Source organism: Gobius niger, assembly GCF_951799975.1.
Source record: "Gobius niger genome assembly, chromosome: 14".
Lineage (NCBI taxonomy): Eukaryota > Metazoa > Chordata > Actinopteri > Gobiiformes > Gobiidae > Gobius > Gobius niger.
In genome coordinates, this window is record NC_136865.1 from 20,425,630 (window position 1) to 20,445,502 (window position 19,873).

Sequence of the window (19,873 nt, forward strand, 5' to 3'; positions counted from 1 at the left end):
AGATCACATATACGTATGTATACTTCAAGGATGTTTACATGTCTTTTTCTTTCCCTTTCCCGGTCAATCTTAAGTGAATGACTATGGACAGATAGTTTCTATTTCTACATGGTTATACGGAGCTTGTACATTAGGTATAGTTGGTATAGCAGGGCTGAGCGATATTATATATATTTTTGTGTGATCAGAACGAAAGAGAGATGCGCCTTGGCATAACTCTTATGTACCATATGGTGTATTTATTTATTTACGACTGTAAATGATGAATCCTTTATTTTTATTTTTTTGGTAGACTGTAAATGATGAAATTCTTTGACATTTTGTACGATCATAAACAATGTATATCAACATGTAAGCCCAGACTCATGCATCGGTTTCCTGCATGAGTCTAGCGGAAAATTAATGTGATGATTACTTGAATGAGAGATAAGGGGTAGGTTTACTATAAGTTCTTTGAACTTCTTCCTACTCCTTTTGAGCACAAAGTCTTGTTTTGTATTTTTTCTTTCTGTAAATGTTGGCATACTTTTTCTGCTCAAATGAATAAAAAAAATAAAATAAAAAAATAAATACGTGACACTTTTTTACTCTGGCATGTCAAAAATGGCCCTAAATTGTTGATAAATGTCCATGCAAGAGAGAATTCTGAACATGCAACTATGAAAACTGCAGTATTGTCTATTAAGTATGAAGTAATAGCTTTTAGACATTCTTTTTTTTTGCTTGTTGACACCGAGTCCAAGTTACTGAGGTGAAGCTCGGCCAAACTGCATCTATAACCTTAGACGTTGGATATGTTAACGCTATTGTTTCCTGTGCACTGCCCCCAAGAGCGCCCCCTCCTGCACAGGCTGAACCAGCCCCCGCGGGGGGTTATGTTTACTCATAATTAGTTATTCTTAATTATATTGTGATATTGCTTTCAAAGAGCATTTACTGCAACTTACATATATATGTCAAGTCCCACCAGCAACTGAAAATATAATTTGTTAAAGGAATAGGCCACCGTTTTTCCATACTTAGATATGTTCTTACCTGAGCTTAGACGAGTTGATGTGTACCTGTCTGGTCTTTGTGCGAGCGCTCAGTCACGCAAAAAGACCAAAGATGTTGTTAGCATTTAGCCTCTCCTCTCCTCTATGGGGCCAAACGGGGGTGAAGTTAGAAGCGACCGAGCTCTTCCCTATTTTCCCTATTTAAATACAGTTACAGGAGTAGTTACACAATCCAAATATAGTTACACAAAGTTAAACGTGTCGTTTTTCTAAGCGGATAAAAAGGGCACTATAAGGCGTAAAAACACCATAGGAGCACTTTCCACCTTGTTTTATTTTAAAAGTACAATTATTGGTTATTGGTCTCTCTCTCTCTCTCTCTCTCTCTCTCTCTCTCTCTCTCTCTCTCTCTCTCTCGCTCTCTCGCTCGCTCTCTCTCTCTCTCTCTCTCTCTCTCTCTCTCACTCTCTCTCTCTCTCTCTCTCTCTGGCAACTTGTTAAAACGACATCGGCAACTCGTTAAAACGACATTGGCAACTCGTTAGAACGAGATGGTATTACGTTAGAACGAGATGGTATTACGTTCGAACGACAAAGCGCAGTCAAAAATGTTTCACTCACATTGGCAGCAATGAGTTTCCGTATTTTTTGAATGTTGAAAGTATGTTTAATTTGAACTGTCTGGCTAGGGTTTTTGTGAGGAGTTTGCTGGACTGATGCTGCTCCTCGGAGGTGCCCTGAGCCCCCTGTCTGTGCTCTGTCTGTCTAGCAATGCCAAAGCTGCAAAGCCCCTAGCCTTTCCCCGTGGTTACACGTACAAAGAATGATTGACTAACGTTTTCCAGGGTGTTAACTGTTTTTGCTCCACTAGGGGGCAGTGAGTGTCTAATAAATGAAGATCCTTGTGCAGCCTGTCATGTTTATTACTCACAATCGTTTCCTCTTCTCTTCCAGCCTTCCAACATGTCTGACGTCATGGAGGCCATGGGGCTCCTCAACAAAGTCTTCACTGTATAAGCAGGGAAAGAGGGACCCAAGGACACGCTGAGCAAAAATGAGATGAAGGAGTTGCTGAAGGATGAGTTTGCAAACCTGCTGGACGTAAGTCACAGAACAGTACAGGATAATAGACAGCAGGCCTCTAGAGAATAGAATAGAATAGAATAGAATAGAATAGAATAGAATAGAATAGAATAGAATAGAATAGAATACAATAGAATACAATAGAATACAATAAAATAGAGAGGAGTTGAGAAGACAGTCACATTTTCAAGGAGTTTCAGATCAAAGTTGCTATTTTGAATAATGGCATGGGAGAAGTACCCCATTTGAGAAACAGCACTGGTCATTCTAAATAAGTTTGAAATAAAAATAATCCCGTGTGCAGGTCAACATGGATAACGCTGAAGTGAACAAGATTTTCACGGACCTGGACTTGAACGGAGACCAGCAGGTGAACTTCTATGAGTTCTGTACCCTGGTGGTCAACGTCTCTATAAAACTCAACGAGGCCGTCCCATAAGTGAGATCCTGCAGTGTCGGCTCGCAATATCTGGTGCTTGTGGAGGAAACTATTTTGTGCAATTTTTAAAATATAGATTGAAGATACCTTTTCATTTTAATGACGCACAAAGGATAATAAAAATGAATTGAAAGTGTTATTCTGTGTGCGATTTATTTTTTACTTGAAGACTTGCCTGCCTGACTTTATTATTTTTTTTCTCCCCAATATATTAAGCATCTCTGAACTCCAGGGAACATTTGGAAAAGGGCTTTTTTTTTTTCTTCTCTGGCTATAGACCTCGACACTCTGATTCAGCCTTTATTCTGATCTCAAAGGACTCTCTCTCCAGGGCTTTTGGTGCAGTTAATCCACCACCTTTTAAAGGGGCCGTAGCCATTTTTTTCTTATAGATTAAATCCATTTGTTTGGAGTCAGGGGTGTGCTCTTCGGGGACTATTTTCTACGATTGCAAACCCAAAAGTGTTGGCAGGCTCGTTGCGTACCAATGTTCCCTGGTTAAGGTGGGACGAGTCATGTGATGCAGTGGGACATGGAGACGTTAGAAATTGAAACTTGTATTACATGAAGATCAGTGACTCGTTTTGCTGTTTTGGCTCAATCACACATACAAACGGGTCACAAAAGATGAAAACCTGTTAAGTTGGAAAACTCTTTACACGTTCGCTCAGTCATGCAAAAAGACCAAAGATGCTGCTAGCATTTAGCCTCTCCTCCTATGGGACCAAACAAGGGTGAAGTTAGAAGCGACTAGGCTCTTCCACATTTTCCTTATTTAAATACGGCTACATGAGCAGTTACACGATCCAAGTTACACAAAATGAAACAGGATTTTCCAAGCAGATAAAAAGGGGTAATTCATATTAATATCGGTTTTGCATTGGTTTTATATAGCGCTTCTCTGGACACCCAAAGGCACTAGTGTGTACTACTCACACTGACAGAGTGGTGAGCGGCACGGGCGGCCGGAGCAGCGACGAGCTGCCGTTACAGAGCCATATCCGGCGGCGACCACCAACCACAGAACAAGCTCTGACAGACACCTGTGAGTATTTGGCTCATGCACTTCAGCTGCGTCTCAAACCCCACCTCCATGTGCTCAGAGGTGTAGCTTGCCATTAGGCAAGGCAGGTACCTGCCTGAGGCCCCCAACAGTCAAGGACCCCCACAAACGTATCCATAATCTATAAGCTTGCATCAAACGCTTGATATTCACAGTCTTCCTATTAACTTTGATGCTGCTTTAGAACTTACTTTTTACTCATGGCTCCACTAGATAAGATTTTAAAATAGTGAAGCCAGTTTATTGTAACATCATGACCCAAAGAACCTCAGCCTTCTGTTCTGAGGAAAATGTATGCAGAGAACTGCATTACGGGAGTTGTCAGGTGACCAGCTCCTGCCCAAATGACATCCTCTCTCCCCAGTACACAGGGTGGCCGCCAGAGGGCCCCCTACCAACATTCTTGCTTGGGGCCTCTTGGTGCCCTTGCTACGACACTACACATGCTCCTGCACAAGGAGGAGGCGAAGGAAGTAGAGCAAGCTGAGCGAAGGAACACGTTTTTTTTCTGCTTGGTTTGAGCCCAGTGTAACAAGTCATGAGAGTGAAACGTATATCAACCAATCAGCTTAACCCTGACCCTGCCCGAGCCACTAACCTTAAGGATAGTGGGCTGGTGCCTAATCTTAGTACGTCTCTAACTGGATGAAGAACGTCCACCCTTTACCAATTATCCGAGGAAACATATCTTTGCTTCCCGGCCCCTCCTGGAGCCTCCGCGATCATGCTGCTGTCATGGATGTGGCAGCAGCATCATGTGAAAAAGCTCATCATCCGTATGGCATCATTTACATTCACACCTTATGTTACAGTAAAGTGGGGGTTTAAACAAGTGGTAGCTATAAAAACACAAATGTAAACAAAACAACCATGAAAGGGGAAAACACTCTGATGTTGGATCATTCTCTGCAGACCTGTGATCACATGTCGAACACAGAACGTCCACTAGATGGGGCTCTAACACACAAACTTCAGAAACGGTTTATCCTATGAAATAAAGGGTTCCAATAAGCCAAATACACGCCCTAATTTCCGCAGCTCATTGTTTACTCTACACAGTTGACCAGCACAATGTGATGGTGTAGTGTCCCGCTGTGTCCACAAGGTGTCACTGATTTCCTTTATTTGAGTAGGCAGGTTTTCAGTTGATTATCCTACTTTTTTGTGCCAATACAAAGTGGCTCTAGAATAAAATACAAAACGTAAAATAATAAATAAATAAATCAGAAAAAGGCATGATGTGTAGGCAACTATTCATTTGGAAGCAGATTTCTACTGAGCTGAATACTAATTTTCCAACTACTAATATCTTCTATTTGCACGTAGCCTATAATACTGTCAGACTTAAAGGCACAATGCGAAACATTTTGGTTTAAGCAATATAAAAACATGCTCCTGCCGGCCAGCTAGACACTGAAAATGCTATTTTTGCACTGGGTGATCAAATAAAAGAATTGGATGAGGACCTGGCCTATTTAAATCTCATATGTCGCCTTTATTCAACATCTCCATGAAGACGAGCTGGCGACGTCCCCCTCCCAGTAAAGTGACAAGTCAGAGCTGTGGAAAGGTGAGACAGCAAAGACACATGATTGTTCAATGATAAAAATATATGATAAAATGTATATCAATATATAAAACAAAGGCTTATATTTCGGGTGGAATTTTATGAGATATGGCTGTAATGTAGCTTAATGATTCTAGAAGTCACATTATGGCCAACTATCTTTCCACAGCCCTGCTCTGACTCAGAGCACACAGAGCTCGGGGCGGTGCCACAGCATAAAAATTGTGCAGCTCCAAACTCCAACTCCTGAACTCCTGTCTGCCCTACTCTTCGTGTTTTGCCTCCCATCTGCTCCGGTAAGAACTATTCAGACTTTTCCTTTTGTTCAGTTTTACATATGTTTGTATTTCCATGGGCGTGTGTGAAGGATTATGTTCTCTTTAATATGCCAAACATGAATCAACTTTGGCCATTAGATACAAGTCTCTTTTTGTAGCTTTTGCATGGAAGGAGCACTTTAATACAGGACATTTACAAAGCAAATACAGAAGATATTTTATCTGTGGTTTATTGGACATCATGCGGTACAAGCAAGCTATGACGTAATATTGGTCACATTTAAGTCACTTTGCTAAACCTTTGGGCAGGTCAGTTACAATAGTTCCCGTGGCACATCTCAACAGTTCATATAAGGTGTTTATGTAAAAGCTATAGGCTCGCGGAAGTCTGGGTGTGGCTGGGTTTGGCATGCTCACACAAGTCTTAGTAACATACACATGTTTGTTTTCCAGATTCCAACATTTCAGAGCCCCTCAGCCACTCCATTGTGTATCATCTAAAAGCAAAATCCCTGAGGCAGTTGTTTGGACTGGAAATCAGTTGAAATATACATTTATGTGCGGATAGAGGGGATTTGTGTGCAGAAACGGTTATCTGACTGGCAACTTAATAACAGACTGTTTCATAGGAGTGTTGCTCATGCAGGGGGTGGGCAGGGCACTGGAGCAAAGAGCACTTCTGCTTCAATTCATACACTCAAAAAATCTTGTGCAAGCTTGAAAGTACAACACAAAGAGAGAAATGACTGTTACTGTTTGCTACTGTGCAGTTAACTACAGAATGGGGCATCGAGTTAAATGTGTTGAGTGTGGACACAAATTTACAAATGATTAAATATAGTTTTCACAACATACACTCTCACAACAGAAGCGTGTCTATACATTTACAACACAGGCCCCACACTTTAAACTAATAAGCAATAAAATGACCGATCTTGTTTTTCAGTCGAACCAGCCATGCCTTCAGAACTGGAGAACTCCATGGAGGGCCTGATCAAGGTCTTTCATCGTTACGCCGATAAAGAAGGAAATCTCAACCGCAGAGCCTTACGGGAGCTGATGGAGAATGAACTCTGCAACTTCCTCAAGGTGAGTTCGATTTGACCGTCACAGAAGTCAGCGTAATGTAGTCAAAGAACCCTGATCTAAGTTGTAAAAAACATATTTAATCATCTCTGTTGCAGTCTCAGAGGGATCCCGCCGCCATCGATAAGATCATGCACGATTTGGACGCCAACAAGGACGGGTTGGTGAACTTTGAGGAGTTTGTTTCTCTGGTGGTTGGACTTTCTATCGCCTGTGAGCAGTGCTACAAGATGCAATTGAAGAAAGGAATCAAGTAAATCAGACGACAAAGCTGGACCAGAGGAGACAAGAGACCGTAGCATTTCAAGTTTTTTTGTAGTTTTGATGATTAAATTTCCTGACCAATTTCAAGTTTGTCTTGTGTCCTACTTTATTTAATTACTTACAGACTTTGGCAGTATCTTCTTATGAATAAATGTCGACCATTTACTAAAACAGACAGTATACAGCAGTCTATTTCACGTGGTAGCTAAAAAAGCCCCACATTCACAGGAAAGGAGCCATATGTCTGATCGCTTATCTTTCTTCCTCATTGAGAAATAAGAAAGTTGTCACCGAGGTATTAGTGTATGAGGGGGATTTTCACTACTTAATCTGCACGGGTTATATTTGTGATTACATGGTCTTCAGACAAGCTCTGAACTCTTCTACAAATCAGATCCTTTTGACAGAGTATGTCTCACTATAATGAAACAAAAGCATGTGAGCAACGTTATATCGCCATTTGATTTCTGAGCCCTCTACACAATCAGTGTGATTTTAGTTTATTTCCTCAAAAAACTGGATGTATACAGTCAGATACTTGATGCAGATACAGAGGTTCATCCATCCATCCATCAGGGATCAGTAATTCATGCTCCAGTGAAACAATTGAAACATTTAGAATGGCTGCTGGCTTTTTTTTCACCTAACATTTTTGCTAAATTGTTACTGATCCATCACAATGTAAATTTCCCTGGGGGCCAAAATATATCGGGAGTGTATTGCCGGGGTCCGTAAATAAAAACTCCAGTAAAATATGTTTTAAAAAATACTATTGAGGAAACTTGTTTCAAAAAATGAATAATAATGAGCCTGACTGGACTGTAGCCTCGGTTTACACTTAACAAGCCTGTGTCACAAGTCTCTGCTACACTGTGGTCATTATCCATTCACTCAGCTCTTGGTGGTGGTAAGCTACTATTGTAGCCACAGCCGCCCTGGGGCAGACTGACCATTTACCACGTGGCTATAATTTGTTGTTTTTATCCGGATCTCTTTTAATGTCTGTGCCCTCTGATGGACACGCCTTTTTTTAATTTAAGTTGCCCCCTAGTGGCTGGAATGAGCGCACTGATTATTTCCTTAAACATTCATAACTTCGCACAGGAATGGGCAAGAGACTTACTTTTTTTTTTACATGCTCAGGAATCTTTTGTGTACTACAAGTCAGGGGCCGGACTGAATCATCTCGGGGGCCGGATTTGGCCCGCGGGCTGCCTGTTGGAGACCCCTGAGGATCGATGCACTGCAAAACTTAGACAAAACTTAGAGATATTTTGCAACTTAATGTAGAGTAAAAACCGGGTTGAAAATGTCTTTCAAAATTGATACCACAGGTCATAAAATACTGATACAGTCTATTTATTTGCCAATCCGTTTATTAAATGCATTTCATTTTAAGGCTTATGCATTCAGTAAAGAAACATACAATCATCTCCTCCTATTTAATCTATCTATCTAATTATATATATAAGTAAATATAAGTAAAATATAAAGTACAATTACTGAAGCTGAACCTTTGAACACTTTACATAAGCTGCAATGCATTTTTGTTTTCGGCTGTATTCACAAAAAGTGCGTAAATCTCAGTCAGATGGAATTTTGATTTTGTGACATATTGTGGCTTCTTGCGATATTGCATCACCTAATATTACGATCATTTGAACGATATACTGTGCAGCCCCCACTTCCTCTACCCTTCAAAGTGTGCTTGTGCAACCCTCACCTGTGGTATAATCTACAGGTGTCCAATGGGCGTGAAGGGAAGGACAATCCTCTTTCAGTGTTAGATAAATTCCTCCTTATCACTGTCCCGAGGAATCTGCAGAATGCCCCGGCCATAAACACACCCTTTGCAACGCGCCTGGTGAAACTCTGTGAACACAGAAGCGAAACAGTCCCAGACGTATTGCGACCTCCTTCCCAATCCCAAAGATCCCACCAGGGCGCCCCAAATAATAAGTCACTGGTTTGAAGTAGCATGTTAACAATTATATCATATGTACAGCTAAATATAGAACCATTTTCAGCCTGGATTTGAACATTGTGAGTAGAGGCCTGTCTCACATCTTCAGGACTGTTCTAGACTAAAAAAAATTGAACTGCAGCCTCACCCTTTTTAGTACAGTGTGTCTGCAGTAGCAATTTCTACTGCCCCTATGGCTGCAACAGTACTGCTGCTATGGCTTGGGCAGGGAAACAAAATCACCCAGGCGCGTCTGACTCAGAAACCACACCATCTGAGCAAAAACACTAAAGTTTTCCATGAGCTTTGAATGTGTCATGATGAGTGGGGAAAGCTGAAAAATAGCACAAAAAAAAGGGGAAGTTGGGAATTAAGTGCCACGCCTTTGACATCTGAGACTCCACAACACTTTTCAGACATAAAAACCCTCCCTGGTCATTGTTACGGGCATGTAGTTCCTCTAAAGTTTAAGCTCCATTCACTGAGGAAGTGTTGCCTGTGAGTTCAAACTCGGGGAAAATCCTCTTTGGGCGGGGCGTGTTTCCAAGGACGACCACTGTTCCTAACAACATGAAAACATTGTGTTGCTATGGTGAAGTCAGTGCGAAATAGTTGGTACAAATGTGAACACACACCATTCTTTGTATTATTAACTAAGATATCAGCAAGAATTATAATAACAATAAATGATCAAATAGGTTAATTCATTTGACATCTCGTTATATCGGCCTACTGCATTTAACAGATAAAATGGTTAGCTTCTACAAAATTGTGATTTGTTCCTCACTACTGTATTGTGAAATCTCAGGGAGAGAATTTTTAAGTTATTCTTATCTCAGGGCAGTACTGTGATAGTCATGAGGCACAGTATCAACAAGAGAAACACTATAAGCTGAATTAACACACATAGAAGGGAATGTACTGTATAAACTGTGGGTCTTTGATCACCTCTGATGTTCAAAGAGTTTAACCCTATGAGTCTTATGCACATGTATGGATTATTCTGAACAAACAGCGAGAGCCTCCGCACCTTCAACAAACAGTCGATTACAAGCTCTGACCTATAGCATGGTGGTTCTTAAAGTCTGTGTGCCGCTGGTGGTACATTGGAAAGTCAGATGCTTAGTGAAGTCGGGCCAATTGTGAAACGTTTGAGAACCACGGCTCAGCACATTAACAATCAATTACTCATGCTACAACGCTTGTACTTTACTACTCTAACTATGACCTCATTACCACATGTAGAGACTATTGAGGGAACTGCTACTGTATGTCACTACTACCGCCACTTAGAGTCAAAATAATAATTTCACATAATTATAGGGTCCGCATTTCCTCATTTTTAGTCAGCCATTTGCCTCAAGATCAACTAAACTGTGATACATAAAGAAAAAAGCACCTGTAATACCAAATATGCTCCTCATGATCAAACAGACAATGTTATTTTGCAGTGGATTATCAAAATAAATATTTGACAGAGGACCTAATAATAATTAAAACTCACATTTAGCTTCTAAACTCAAATGACGAGTCAGGTTTGAGGAGAGGTTAGCACACAAAAGTGACTCTTACTTTCTTCTATATCTGTATTATATTCTTTGGGATTTGTTTCTGTGATTACATTAGTTTACAACAGCTTTAAAGTCCTTTGCTCTCCAACTTGCTGCCCGAAAGACATGAAGGGGGCAGTGTGCATTGTCTTGTGAGAAAGTCACAAGACTCACAGCTTTAGGAAACCAGACGCTCGTGCTACGTTGTCTGCCCACTAGAGGGCGCAAAAGCTCAACTCCCTTTCCAGCAACCAGTGGTAAGTTTTTTTTCCTACAGATGCTTTCCATCACCAAAATCCCTGAAGAGATGAATTAATAACATACTTTTAAAAAAACAACAACAGCATTTTTCTGATTTGAGCTGCTCCTTGAATTTAGATGGACACAGTGGGTATTTTTCCACTTCGCTGTCATTTTTTTTTAACTCTATGCTTCATTGCAGGTTCATCTATTTGATAATTAGAGACTAGTACAATTGCACCTTTCCCTAAATACAGGAAGGACTTGGATATGAGAGGTTTGGGGCCACACACAGAAACAAACAAACAGGAGTTTTGGTCTCATTTTTGTCCCGTGTGGCTCAGTGCGGGTGACTCATGTGCTTTGGGAGCTGAGAGTGAGTCACAGCTGAAAGAGACATCTCTAACCGGGATATACACAGCAGTCTGAGTCAGGATGTCCAATGTTTAGAGTTTTACGTTTATACATCAAAATTCTTAAGAAAAGTAATAGTATACAGCCAAACCAGACGGAAAGAAAGTGGTTTACACAAGGAAGCCCTTCATTTAAAGCGTGGGCTTCATTTAGGCTTTATGAACCTATAGCTCATGGTGTTATTGAGGGATGGGTCAAATGCAGAGAACATTAAACCCAGTGCATTACGAGCCCACAATACAAATTGCCAAACTGTTTGTGAGGGATTTGAACACAGGCCACTTCACAAATAAAAACAGATGTGTGCGAGTTGGCGTGTGTTCAGAGATGTCTTTAATTTCCTTCAGGCCTTCGGGAGTTTTTGGACAAAGCATCACCAAAGTCCTCCGCGAAACGAAGATGTCTTTAAGTAACAGACCTCGGTTTCAAAATACTGTGTAATGTTGCCTTTTAAAGTCTTTTCCCCGACCGGTCTAAAAAGGTTTATATAGAGGTCACAAACTGTAGTATACATTTTACTGCACTTGTTACAACTGTTGACTTAAACATCCTCTCTTGACTTAGTGCACAGTTCCAACAGCAAAACAAGCCCTTTTTAAATCTAATCTATACTTTGAAAGATGTTCACAAAAAGTGCAAATAGGTCTGCACCACACAAACATGTTTAATGAGTGTTGCATGACTGCAGGAGGCTTATGTCGGCTTTAATTACGCTGTGGCAAAGCCAGGGAGGGACGAAACAAGCCCAAAGCCATGTTCTCTTGCATCAATGGTTTATAGTATTCGCTTTAAGAGGTTTTTATTACCTCTTTCACTCTTAAGGATGTATTAATGTCCAACAAGATACTTAACGTGAAATTGAATCTTCTAACCCCTATTACTGTTGCGCAATAACCTCAATCTGTAATTAATGTTGTATGCCTCACAATGCTGGAAAAGTATCAGTGTGATTTTGCTGATCACAAGAAGAGCAATTGTATTAAGATGTGCAATTATTGTTTTTAAAGTATATTCAGTATATTTATAATATAAACTAACATGGGTCACACGCATTCAGAACATGTTTAAAGATGTCTAAACTACAGGGTTAGCAGATGTTATACAATAAGACCCCATTGCGAGTCCTGCCCGGGTACCTCCTCGTTTTTTGTTTCCTGTAGCGCCTCTTGTGACGCCTCCACTGTGCTGCAGGTGTGTGTGTTCTTGTACTTACGACATTGTGAGGACCAGTTTGAGTTTTTAACCAACAGAGTGAGGACATTTTTGTAGAGTGAGGACATTTTGGGTGCTCCTCACTTTTTTGAAGGACTGTTTGAGGGTCTAGATGTGGTTTGTGAAGCACTTTGTGAGCTTTGTCTATGAAAGGTGCTATATAAATAAACATTACTTACTTACTTACTTACTTACTTGCTTTCAGGGTTAGGGTTAGAATTAGGTTTAGATGAGGGTTAAGGTTAGGATTGAGGTAATACATTATGTCTATGAGTGTCCTCACTAAGATAGAAGCACAAGATTGTGTGTGTGTGTGTGTGTGTGTGTGTGTGTGTGTGTGTGTGTGTGTGTGTGTGTGTGTGTGTGTGTGTGTGCGTGCGTGCGTGCGTGCGTGCGTGCGTGCGTGCGTGCGTGCGTGCGTGTGTGCGTGTGTGCGTGTGTGTGTGTGTGTGTGTCTGTGCGTGCGTGTGTGTGTGTTTGTTTGTTTGGGTCCTTCATGGCCAGTATGGACTCTCTGCAGTAAAAAAAAGAAAAAATCCTTTAAAATCACAAAAACACAGCAAAGATGCACCAAAGTGTCCAGTAAAACAGTGTGAAACTGCAAATGTAGTTCGCAGAAAAAGGAAAAAAAAACAAAAAACAGCTGTACCAAGAGAGAGGGAGGTTGCTGCTTGTTTACGTGTCGCCATGACGCAAAAAAAAAGAAAAACAGTAAAAGGAATTGCAGAACATGCTTCCTCCTTTAAAACTTAACACTAAAACAATTATCCATTTTATGTTTCATAACTTTTTAGCTTAACTAGCTAAACTTTGGGGGAATCAGCAATCCCTTTATTTTAGACTTCTCTCTTTGCAGCAAATTTTGCCCAACTTCACCACTTTGGAGTTGCATGAATAGTTACCATTGGTTTGTTGACGTCTATTACCAAAGCAACAATACATTGATTCTTCAGATGATCAAAAAGACATAAAAACACTGCGTGACACTGGGGAGAGAGAGGAGAGAGTCAGGGAGGAGGGAGAGAGACGAGGGAGGGAGCAGGGTGTGTCGAGGTATAAAATCTCTTGCATCCTTTGCAGCCTTTACTACAGACCAACCAGGACTCCAGTCTGCACTCAAAACCCAACTTTGGTGAGTAGATGCAAGAAATGACTATGTAGAATAAAAGCTTTATTATTGTGTTAACTTTTCCTGCAATTCTTTGTGCAAAGTTGCAATCGTGCTATTTAAAACAAACAGTAATTCTCAAGAGGAATGAGGAAACAAGCCTGTGAATGTTGCTATAGCGAAATGCAACACTTATGCACAGTGATAAACTTTTATAAGTCATGTGCAGACTATAGTTTGTCATCAATGTGTTCAATATGAAACATACGTGGCACTTCTCCTGATCAAGTTTGATTACAGCACTTCATTTTTTACTTTGTTTGGCCCGGCATTTCAAAAATGGCCCTAAAATGTTGATAAATTTCCATGCAACAGAGAATTCTGGACATGCAACTATCAAAACTGCAGTATTGTCTATTAAGTATGAAGTAATAGGGTTTTTAGACGTTCTTTTTTTATGCTCATTCATTTTTATGTTGAGTTATCCTTCAGAGTAAATCCTGTGACCAGCTTTAAACAGATGTGTTAGTCCAAGTTACCAAGGTGAAGCTCGGCCAAACTGCATCTCTAACTGTGATGGTGGATGTGTTTACCGCTATTGTTTCCTGAGCACTGCCCCCAAGAGAGCCCCCTCCTGCGCAGCCTGAACCAGCCCCCGCGGGCCCAACATGGTGTGTGTGGAAAAAAAAAGCATTTAAATATAAACTCTGACGTTACTTTGGGGACAATAGCTTCATGTCGTGGCCTGCTTTTTTACCCGATCTGACAGAGGAGGGATGCACAGGTTGCCACAGCGATGCATTGAGTTGCGTTTGTTTGGGACAGGGGCGCGAGAGAGACACAAAGTCCTACGCTGTGGAAAAGTTGAGGAGGAAATTGGCAGGGCTGTCACACATTGCTCTCTGCAAGGGTAGTGTGAAGTAATACTATTTCATTTTTCCTCTGTGTTACACAAAATCATCAACCACAAAATCAATAGGTTTGTTAATAAGGCTATTTGAGATGTTTATCAAGTATACTCATACTTGATAAACATGATATTTTTTATTATCTATTGATTCATTAAACAAATATTAACAATCAATCTTTTTAGTTTCTGGTGGTACTTCAAATGTATATCTATAAGTTACAGTAAATGCTCTTTGAAAGCAATATCACAATATAAATCAGAAGTCTAAATTTGTGTCCGGTTTAAGACAGGAGGTCATCTGTGATAAACTGAGCGTCTAAAGCAGCTGACTCACACTTAAAACCAGTGCCCACTCATTTCTCAGAAATAACTCAGATTTCTGACGCCCCTTGAACCACTCCCTTCAGTCTGGACTAAATGATGCCCTTTGTTTAACGTTCCCAAAATTGACCTCAACGCCACATGATCAGAAGATTCATTTACCATTCCTCATATTTGCCTCTAGATGGCGCCAAAGCAGCATAAAGAGGTCAGGGCCTGAGCCGCAGGGAATAGCATTATTAGATACGTGTATATGGTAACAAATTGTTTGTTGTTTTTTAATGCACCTAAACAAAACACTTTAGGGCTGAAATCAAAATGAAGTAATGCATTGAGACTTGTAATGCAGCCAATGGAAATTGAAAAGCATTTCCTGTTGCCTTATCCGTGATAACATGATATTTTACCATGCCATTCGTTTAGGCTTTTCAATGCAAGAGCACAAACAACAATTAAAAAAAGAATGAATGATAATGCACATGTTATCCAGGATGTTCATTTGTTTTTGCTCCACTAGGGGGCAATGAGAATCTAGTAAATGAAGAGCCTTTAGAAGCCTGTCATGTTTATTACTCACAATCTTTCGCTCTTCTTTTCCAGCCTTCCATCATGTCTGAAATCCAGCAGGCCATGGCTCTCCTCATCAACTCCTTCAGTAAATATGCTGGTAAAGAGGGAGACCAGAACACACTGAGCAAACCTGAGCTGAAGGACTTGCTGCAGAATGAGTTTGGAGACTTGCTGGGCGTAAGTCACTAAACAGTACAGTAAAATAAACAGCAGGTGTCATAGAGAATAGAATAGAATAGAATAGAATAGAATAGAATAGAATAGAATAGAATAGAATAGAATAGAATAGAATAGAATAGAATAGAATAGAATAGATGTGTGTACTATCATTATTAAAGGGATATTTCAGGATTTTTTGACACATGGCCAAATAGTCATCAAGAGTGTTGCTGATTTCTGGAGATATATTTTTTTTGTAGTTCATGCAGTTCTTATATTTGAAGGGATATGTGGCGCTAGGCTTGTGCTAGGCTAGCGCATTTCTATGGCATTCGCTAGCCTGCATTAAAAACAGTCATCTGTGTCGATAGAATATTTTTTGGAATATAACTGACCTTGCATCACATGAATGATCGCATTTTGAGGGACTATTTTCTAGCAGATCACTCCGCCGCTGCGTAGCTTATACAACCACGAAGCTGATGCTGCTTAAATATAAGGTTTTTTTAAATGCAAAATAGTTAAAATTACTCTATTGACACATGGTTAGTCTGGCATTATAAGTGATTTGCCTCAGGTGCTCTGTGGAGCGGGTCAGACTGTTTTTAATGCAGGCTAGCTGATACCGTAGAAATGCGCTAGCCTTGCATTAGCCTAGCGCCACGTAAGTCTTCAAATATAAGAACTGCATGAATTACAAAAAAAATATCTCCAGAAATCAGCAACACTCCTTTAAGACACATTTTCAAGGTGTTTCAGATCAAAGTTCGATGTGTTTTGAATAATAGCATGGGAGAAGTACCCCATGTAAAAAACAGCACTTTCTTAATAAGTTTGAAGTGGTATTCATTTCACCTACTGGATGGTTTTAAAAGGAATAGGCCACCGTTTTTCCATACTGAGATATGTTCTTGCCTGAGCTTGGACGAGTTGATGCGTACCTGTCTGGTCTTTGTGCCCGTGGAAGAGCGTGGTAGCTTCCAACTTCACCCCCGTTTGGAGCCATAGAAATCATTGGGAGAGGCCAAATGCTAACAACATCTTTGGTCGTTTTGCCTGACTGAGTGCACGCACAAAGACCAGACAGGTACGAATCAACTCGTCTAAGCTCAGGTAAGAACATATTTCAGTATGCAAAAACGGTGGCCTGTTCCTTTAAGCAATTTTAAACTTTTAATTTAATAATTTGTCAATGGTCCCATGTGCAGAAAGCCAGTGATAAGGGTGCAATAGACACCATCTTCAAGGACCTGGACACCAACAAAGACGACAGCGTGGACTTCAAGGAGTTCTGTAACCTGGTGGTCTGCCTCACCCAAATGTGCCACGAGTACTTCATCCGCAAGAAGTGAGAGCCTGCAGCGTCGGCACACAATAATCTGCTATGGTGCTTGTGAAGGAAAATATTTAGTGCAATGTTTAAAATATAGATTGAAGGTGAATTGTAGATACATTTTAATTTGACGCACAAAGGATAATAAAATAAAATGAAAGTGTTATTCTGTGTTTTTTTTCTCCCCCTTTTTGTTCATAGACTTGTCCGCATGACTGTTATTTTTTTCTCTAATATCTTTAGCATGTTTGTGAAGATTCTTGGAACTCCAGGAAACGTTTGAAAAAAGGGCCATTGTTTTAGGCTCTGGCTATAGACATTGATACTCCTCTTGGCTAGGCCTTGATTTTGATCTCAAAGGACTCTTTCCAGGGCTTTAGGTGCAGTTAATCCACCATCCTTACAGTAAAGCCATTTTTTTTCTCTTATAGTAGAATCCATTTTGACCCCTTGAAGTATCGTTGGGGGATGTATTGAATGAAGTGGGCACTCTACTATTTTGTAAACCCGAAAGTATTAGCAGTGTTTTTTCCAGGCTCATTGTTCCCTGGTGCCAAAGTACCACAATTCCCCCTTTTCAAAGGACAAGGGAACACCTGGACTTGTCCTCCCACCCTGGTTTTGAGGAACAGCGGTCCTCCCAGATGGAAAAAAGTGCCACTGTTCAGCCATATTCACTCATGCCTCCAATCCCACATCCAGAATCAAATTTTTACCAATCCGATGTTGCCTGCATCCAACGTCAAGCTGTGAACTCATCCTTGTTAAAGTCAGAAAGTTTGGATCACAACAAACGTTTTCTTTCACAGGTTAAAAAAGGTGAAAAAAAGAGGTTCAGAGGCTTTAAATTTACTTAAAGTACATATGACACTTTTGACACATTTTTGGTAAAACATAATTATACACACACAATTATATTTAAGATTTTGCTAAAACATTTACCCAGCTTTCTTTAGTTTGACAGTTTTCGTGATGTTTATAGTTTCACTTCCTTATTGGACACTGACAGGAAGTGACATAGATGAAGGCAAACAATTTTAAACGGTTGCCGTGCCGACCATGTGAAGTCAATAGATATAGAGGGCATCGTGTCATTAAAAAGGGGCGTGCCTTTGCCGAGAGGGAAAATAGAATCTTTTGGGAAACACAATTTTCAACTCTTTTTAGTCATTTTCTGGTGGAATATAAACGTCTTTATCACATACAAATAAAGTCCAGTGTAATTCGGGCCCATATGGATATTCTCTCACTGCAGATTATTCAGTAGAAGTGAAAAAAACGTAGTCGTAGTTAGCAGTGGCTAGCCGTTGGCATTAGCTCGATGCTAACATGTAGTATCATGTTAGCATTCTCCGTTATTTATGTATTTATGGGCTGTTGAACCAAAGTGGTTCAACAGCCCCTTCCCATGTCTTTGTATCTTTATTCAGTAGAAAACTATATTCAGAATTCAGAATTTGTTGAAGTAGTTTTTGAATTATTAGAGAAAGTTTATTCTTCTCCAAATTGTTTTCCCTCTTAACTGTTTTCAAACATGACCATTATATGGAGGGGCCATCTGTATGAAATGAGTCAAACTGTTATGGAACTTTACCTTTATCTATGTCACTTCCTGTCAGCAGCCTAAACATTCTAATAAAAATTAATTTTCTGCCCAACATTTCTTTATTCAAATTGCTGCTTCACTGAAATAAAATGATAATTATGCAACAGATGAACTTGCAACTCAATAAGTCATATTTTGAAAAGCACTAAAACCATAGTCATATGCACTTTAAAGGTTTGTATGTGACATGAGAGCCTGTGCCTCTTTTATGCAAAGTGTACCAGGTTTCACAGACACTATGCAAATCTTATTGATGGTCCGGAAACACTAGCCACCCACATCAGCCTTCGCAACCTCAAATAGCTGTTCTCCAAATTAGGACAATGCTATAACAATTCTGCAGCTAAAAAGTACTTTGACTGGAATAAGTGTAAATAATAATCGCTTTAAAAGTTAGAATCCCATTTGTCAAGGATTCCTTCAACTCATATCTGTATAATGTCTAGATCTTAAACTTTAGGCTTCTTGGTGCGCGTGTCTCCCCTGGATAATCACCAGTGTACGTAACAAGAGGCGATGACTTACCTGACAGGCGTGCTGACAACTTGCAGGCTCTCATTCCAACAAGCGCTGATTTGAGAGATTTCTGGAGCACTGCTTCTTTAGTCTGAATGACAACAGTGACTGTAATGCACCTGACCTCTCGCTGCAAGTCTGGAAGAAGAAGAACAAAAGATAACGTCAATCAAACCACAATTGTATCAGAGATTGCTATGCACAGTCACAAGACAGGTCACACATATGGGGAAAACTCGAGAGATGGGAGGGAGGTGGAGTGAACGGCATGTGCACTTTGCCTGACACAGTGACAAAAATTAAAACAATTACGGTCATGTGGTTTGTACAAATTACTGTGTTGACAAGGAACAGGGTGATTGTTAAATTGGAGTTAAAGACTCTGGGAGTACAAAGTTATTTACCTTCATTAAATTGAAAGTGCAAATTGCAGCGGAGGGTATGAGAGTAATTATCAATTATTCAATTATAATGTTCAAGAATAATGGCCTTATGTCAGCTTGAGCGATCTATGCATGGCCAATAGGCTATTAAAATCAAGGAAAGCATGTCACCTATTTGAGTGATGTATGCTAAATACTAGGGGTTGGAACATCTGGGTACCTCACGATTCGATACGATTTGCGATACATGGCTTACGATAACGATTATCTCACGATACGCCGATACTGTGAGAATCGATATATTGCAGAAAAATAACCTACAATACATCACGACTAAAAAAAAAAAACATGCAACTTTTAGCCTTTATTTTAACATAATGCACACTTTTCCTCATTTACATTTCTTTTCAAGTGCTTTGTACCCCCTTTTTTGCATCTATAAATGATCCCTGACTTACACACTGATCCGTCAGTGACTTTATTTACATTTAAATAAACTAGAAACCACTTTATAATTATAAAAACTATCATTAAAAGTAATGTATTTGTGTCAGTGTTTGGTCCCCCTGCTGTCCTGACTGAATTCTTGATCATTATTGGCCTATATTGATTGTGAAAGCAGTGGAGCACTGCTGCCTCATTAATATCCATGACGTTGCTCATTTATATGCATGATGTCATCAAAAGCATCGATATCGGGATAAAAAGTAGCGGTATCGTATTGTCCCGCAAAATATCACGATATATCGGAAAATCGATATATTGTCACACTCCTATTTAATATATTTGCCTATAAATGTACAGTCAGCCACA

The 19,873-nt window shown here is 40.0% G+C and overlaps 2 protein-coding genes across 3 annotated transcripts in view; both read left to right on the forward strand.

Moving 5' to 3' along the window:
- The window catches only part of LOC306973987 (ictacalcin-like), a 28,777-nt gene extending 12,051 nt beyond the window's left edge, over positions 1-16,726 (forward strand). The window contains exons 1-3 of one of the 2 annotated variants that reach the window (XM_079571099.1): positions 13,188-13,286; positions 15,094-15,240; positions 16,431-16,726. In XM_079571099.1, coding sequence (XP_079427225.1) covers positions 15,103-15,240; positions 16,431-16,574 — 282 coding nt within the window. In that variant the 5' untranslated portion in view covers positions 13,188-13,286; positions 15,094-15,102 and the 3' untranslated portion in view covers positions 16,575-16,726. Of the gene's footprint in view, positions 1-13,187; positions 13,287-15,093; positions 15,241-16,430 lie in introns of those variants that run through there. The other variant, XM_079571098.1, reaches the window with a different exon arrangement.
- s100a10a (S100 calcium binding protein A10a) lies at positions 5,329-6,858 on the forward strand. Its single transcript, XM_079570730.1, has 3 exons — positions 5,329-5,443; positions 6,372-6,514; positions 6,610-6,858. The coding sequence occupies exons 2-3, from the start codon at positions 6,383-6,385 to the stop codon at positions 6,766-6,768; spliced, it is 291 nt and encodes a 96-aa protein (XP_079426856.1). The 5' UTR covers positions 5,329-5,443; positions 6,372-6,382; the 3' UTR covers positions 6,769-6,858.
- Positions 16,727-19,873: the final 3,147 nt, after the last annotated feature.

Excerpts from the sequence above, each read along its gene's own strand:
- s100a10a (XM_079570730.1), top strand. The coding sequence starts at position 6,383 with ATGCCTTCAGAACTGGAGAACTCCATGGAGGGCCTGATCAAGGTCTTT. Across the intron at positions 6,515-6,609 it reads AACTCTGCAACTTCCTCAAG|TCTCAGAGGGATCCCGCCGC; the intron begins GTGAGTTCGATT and ends TCTCTGTTGCAG.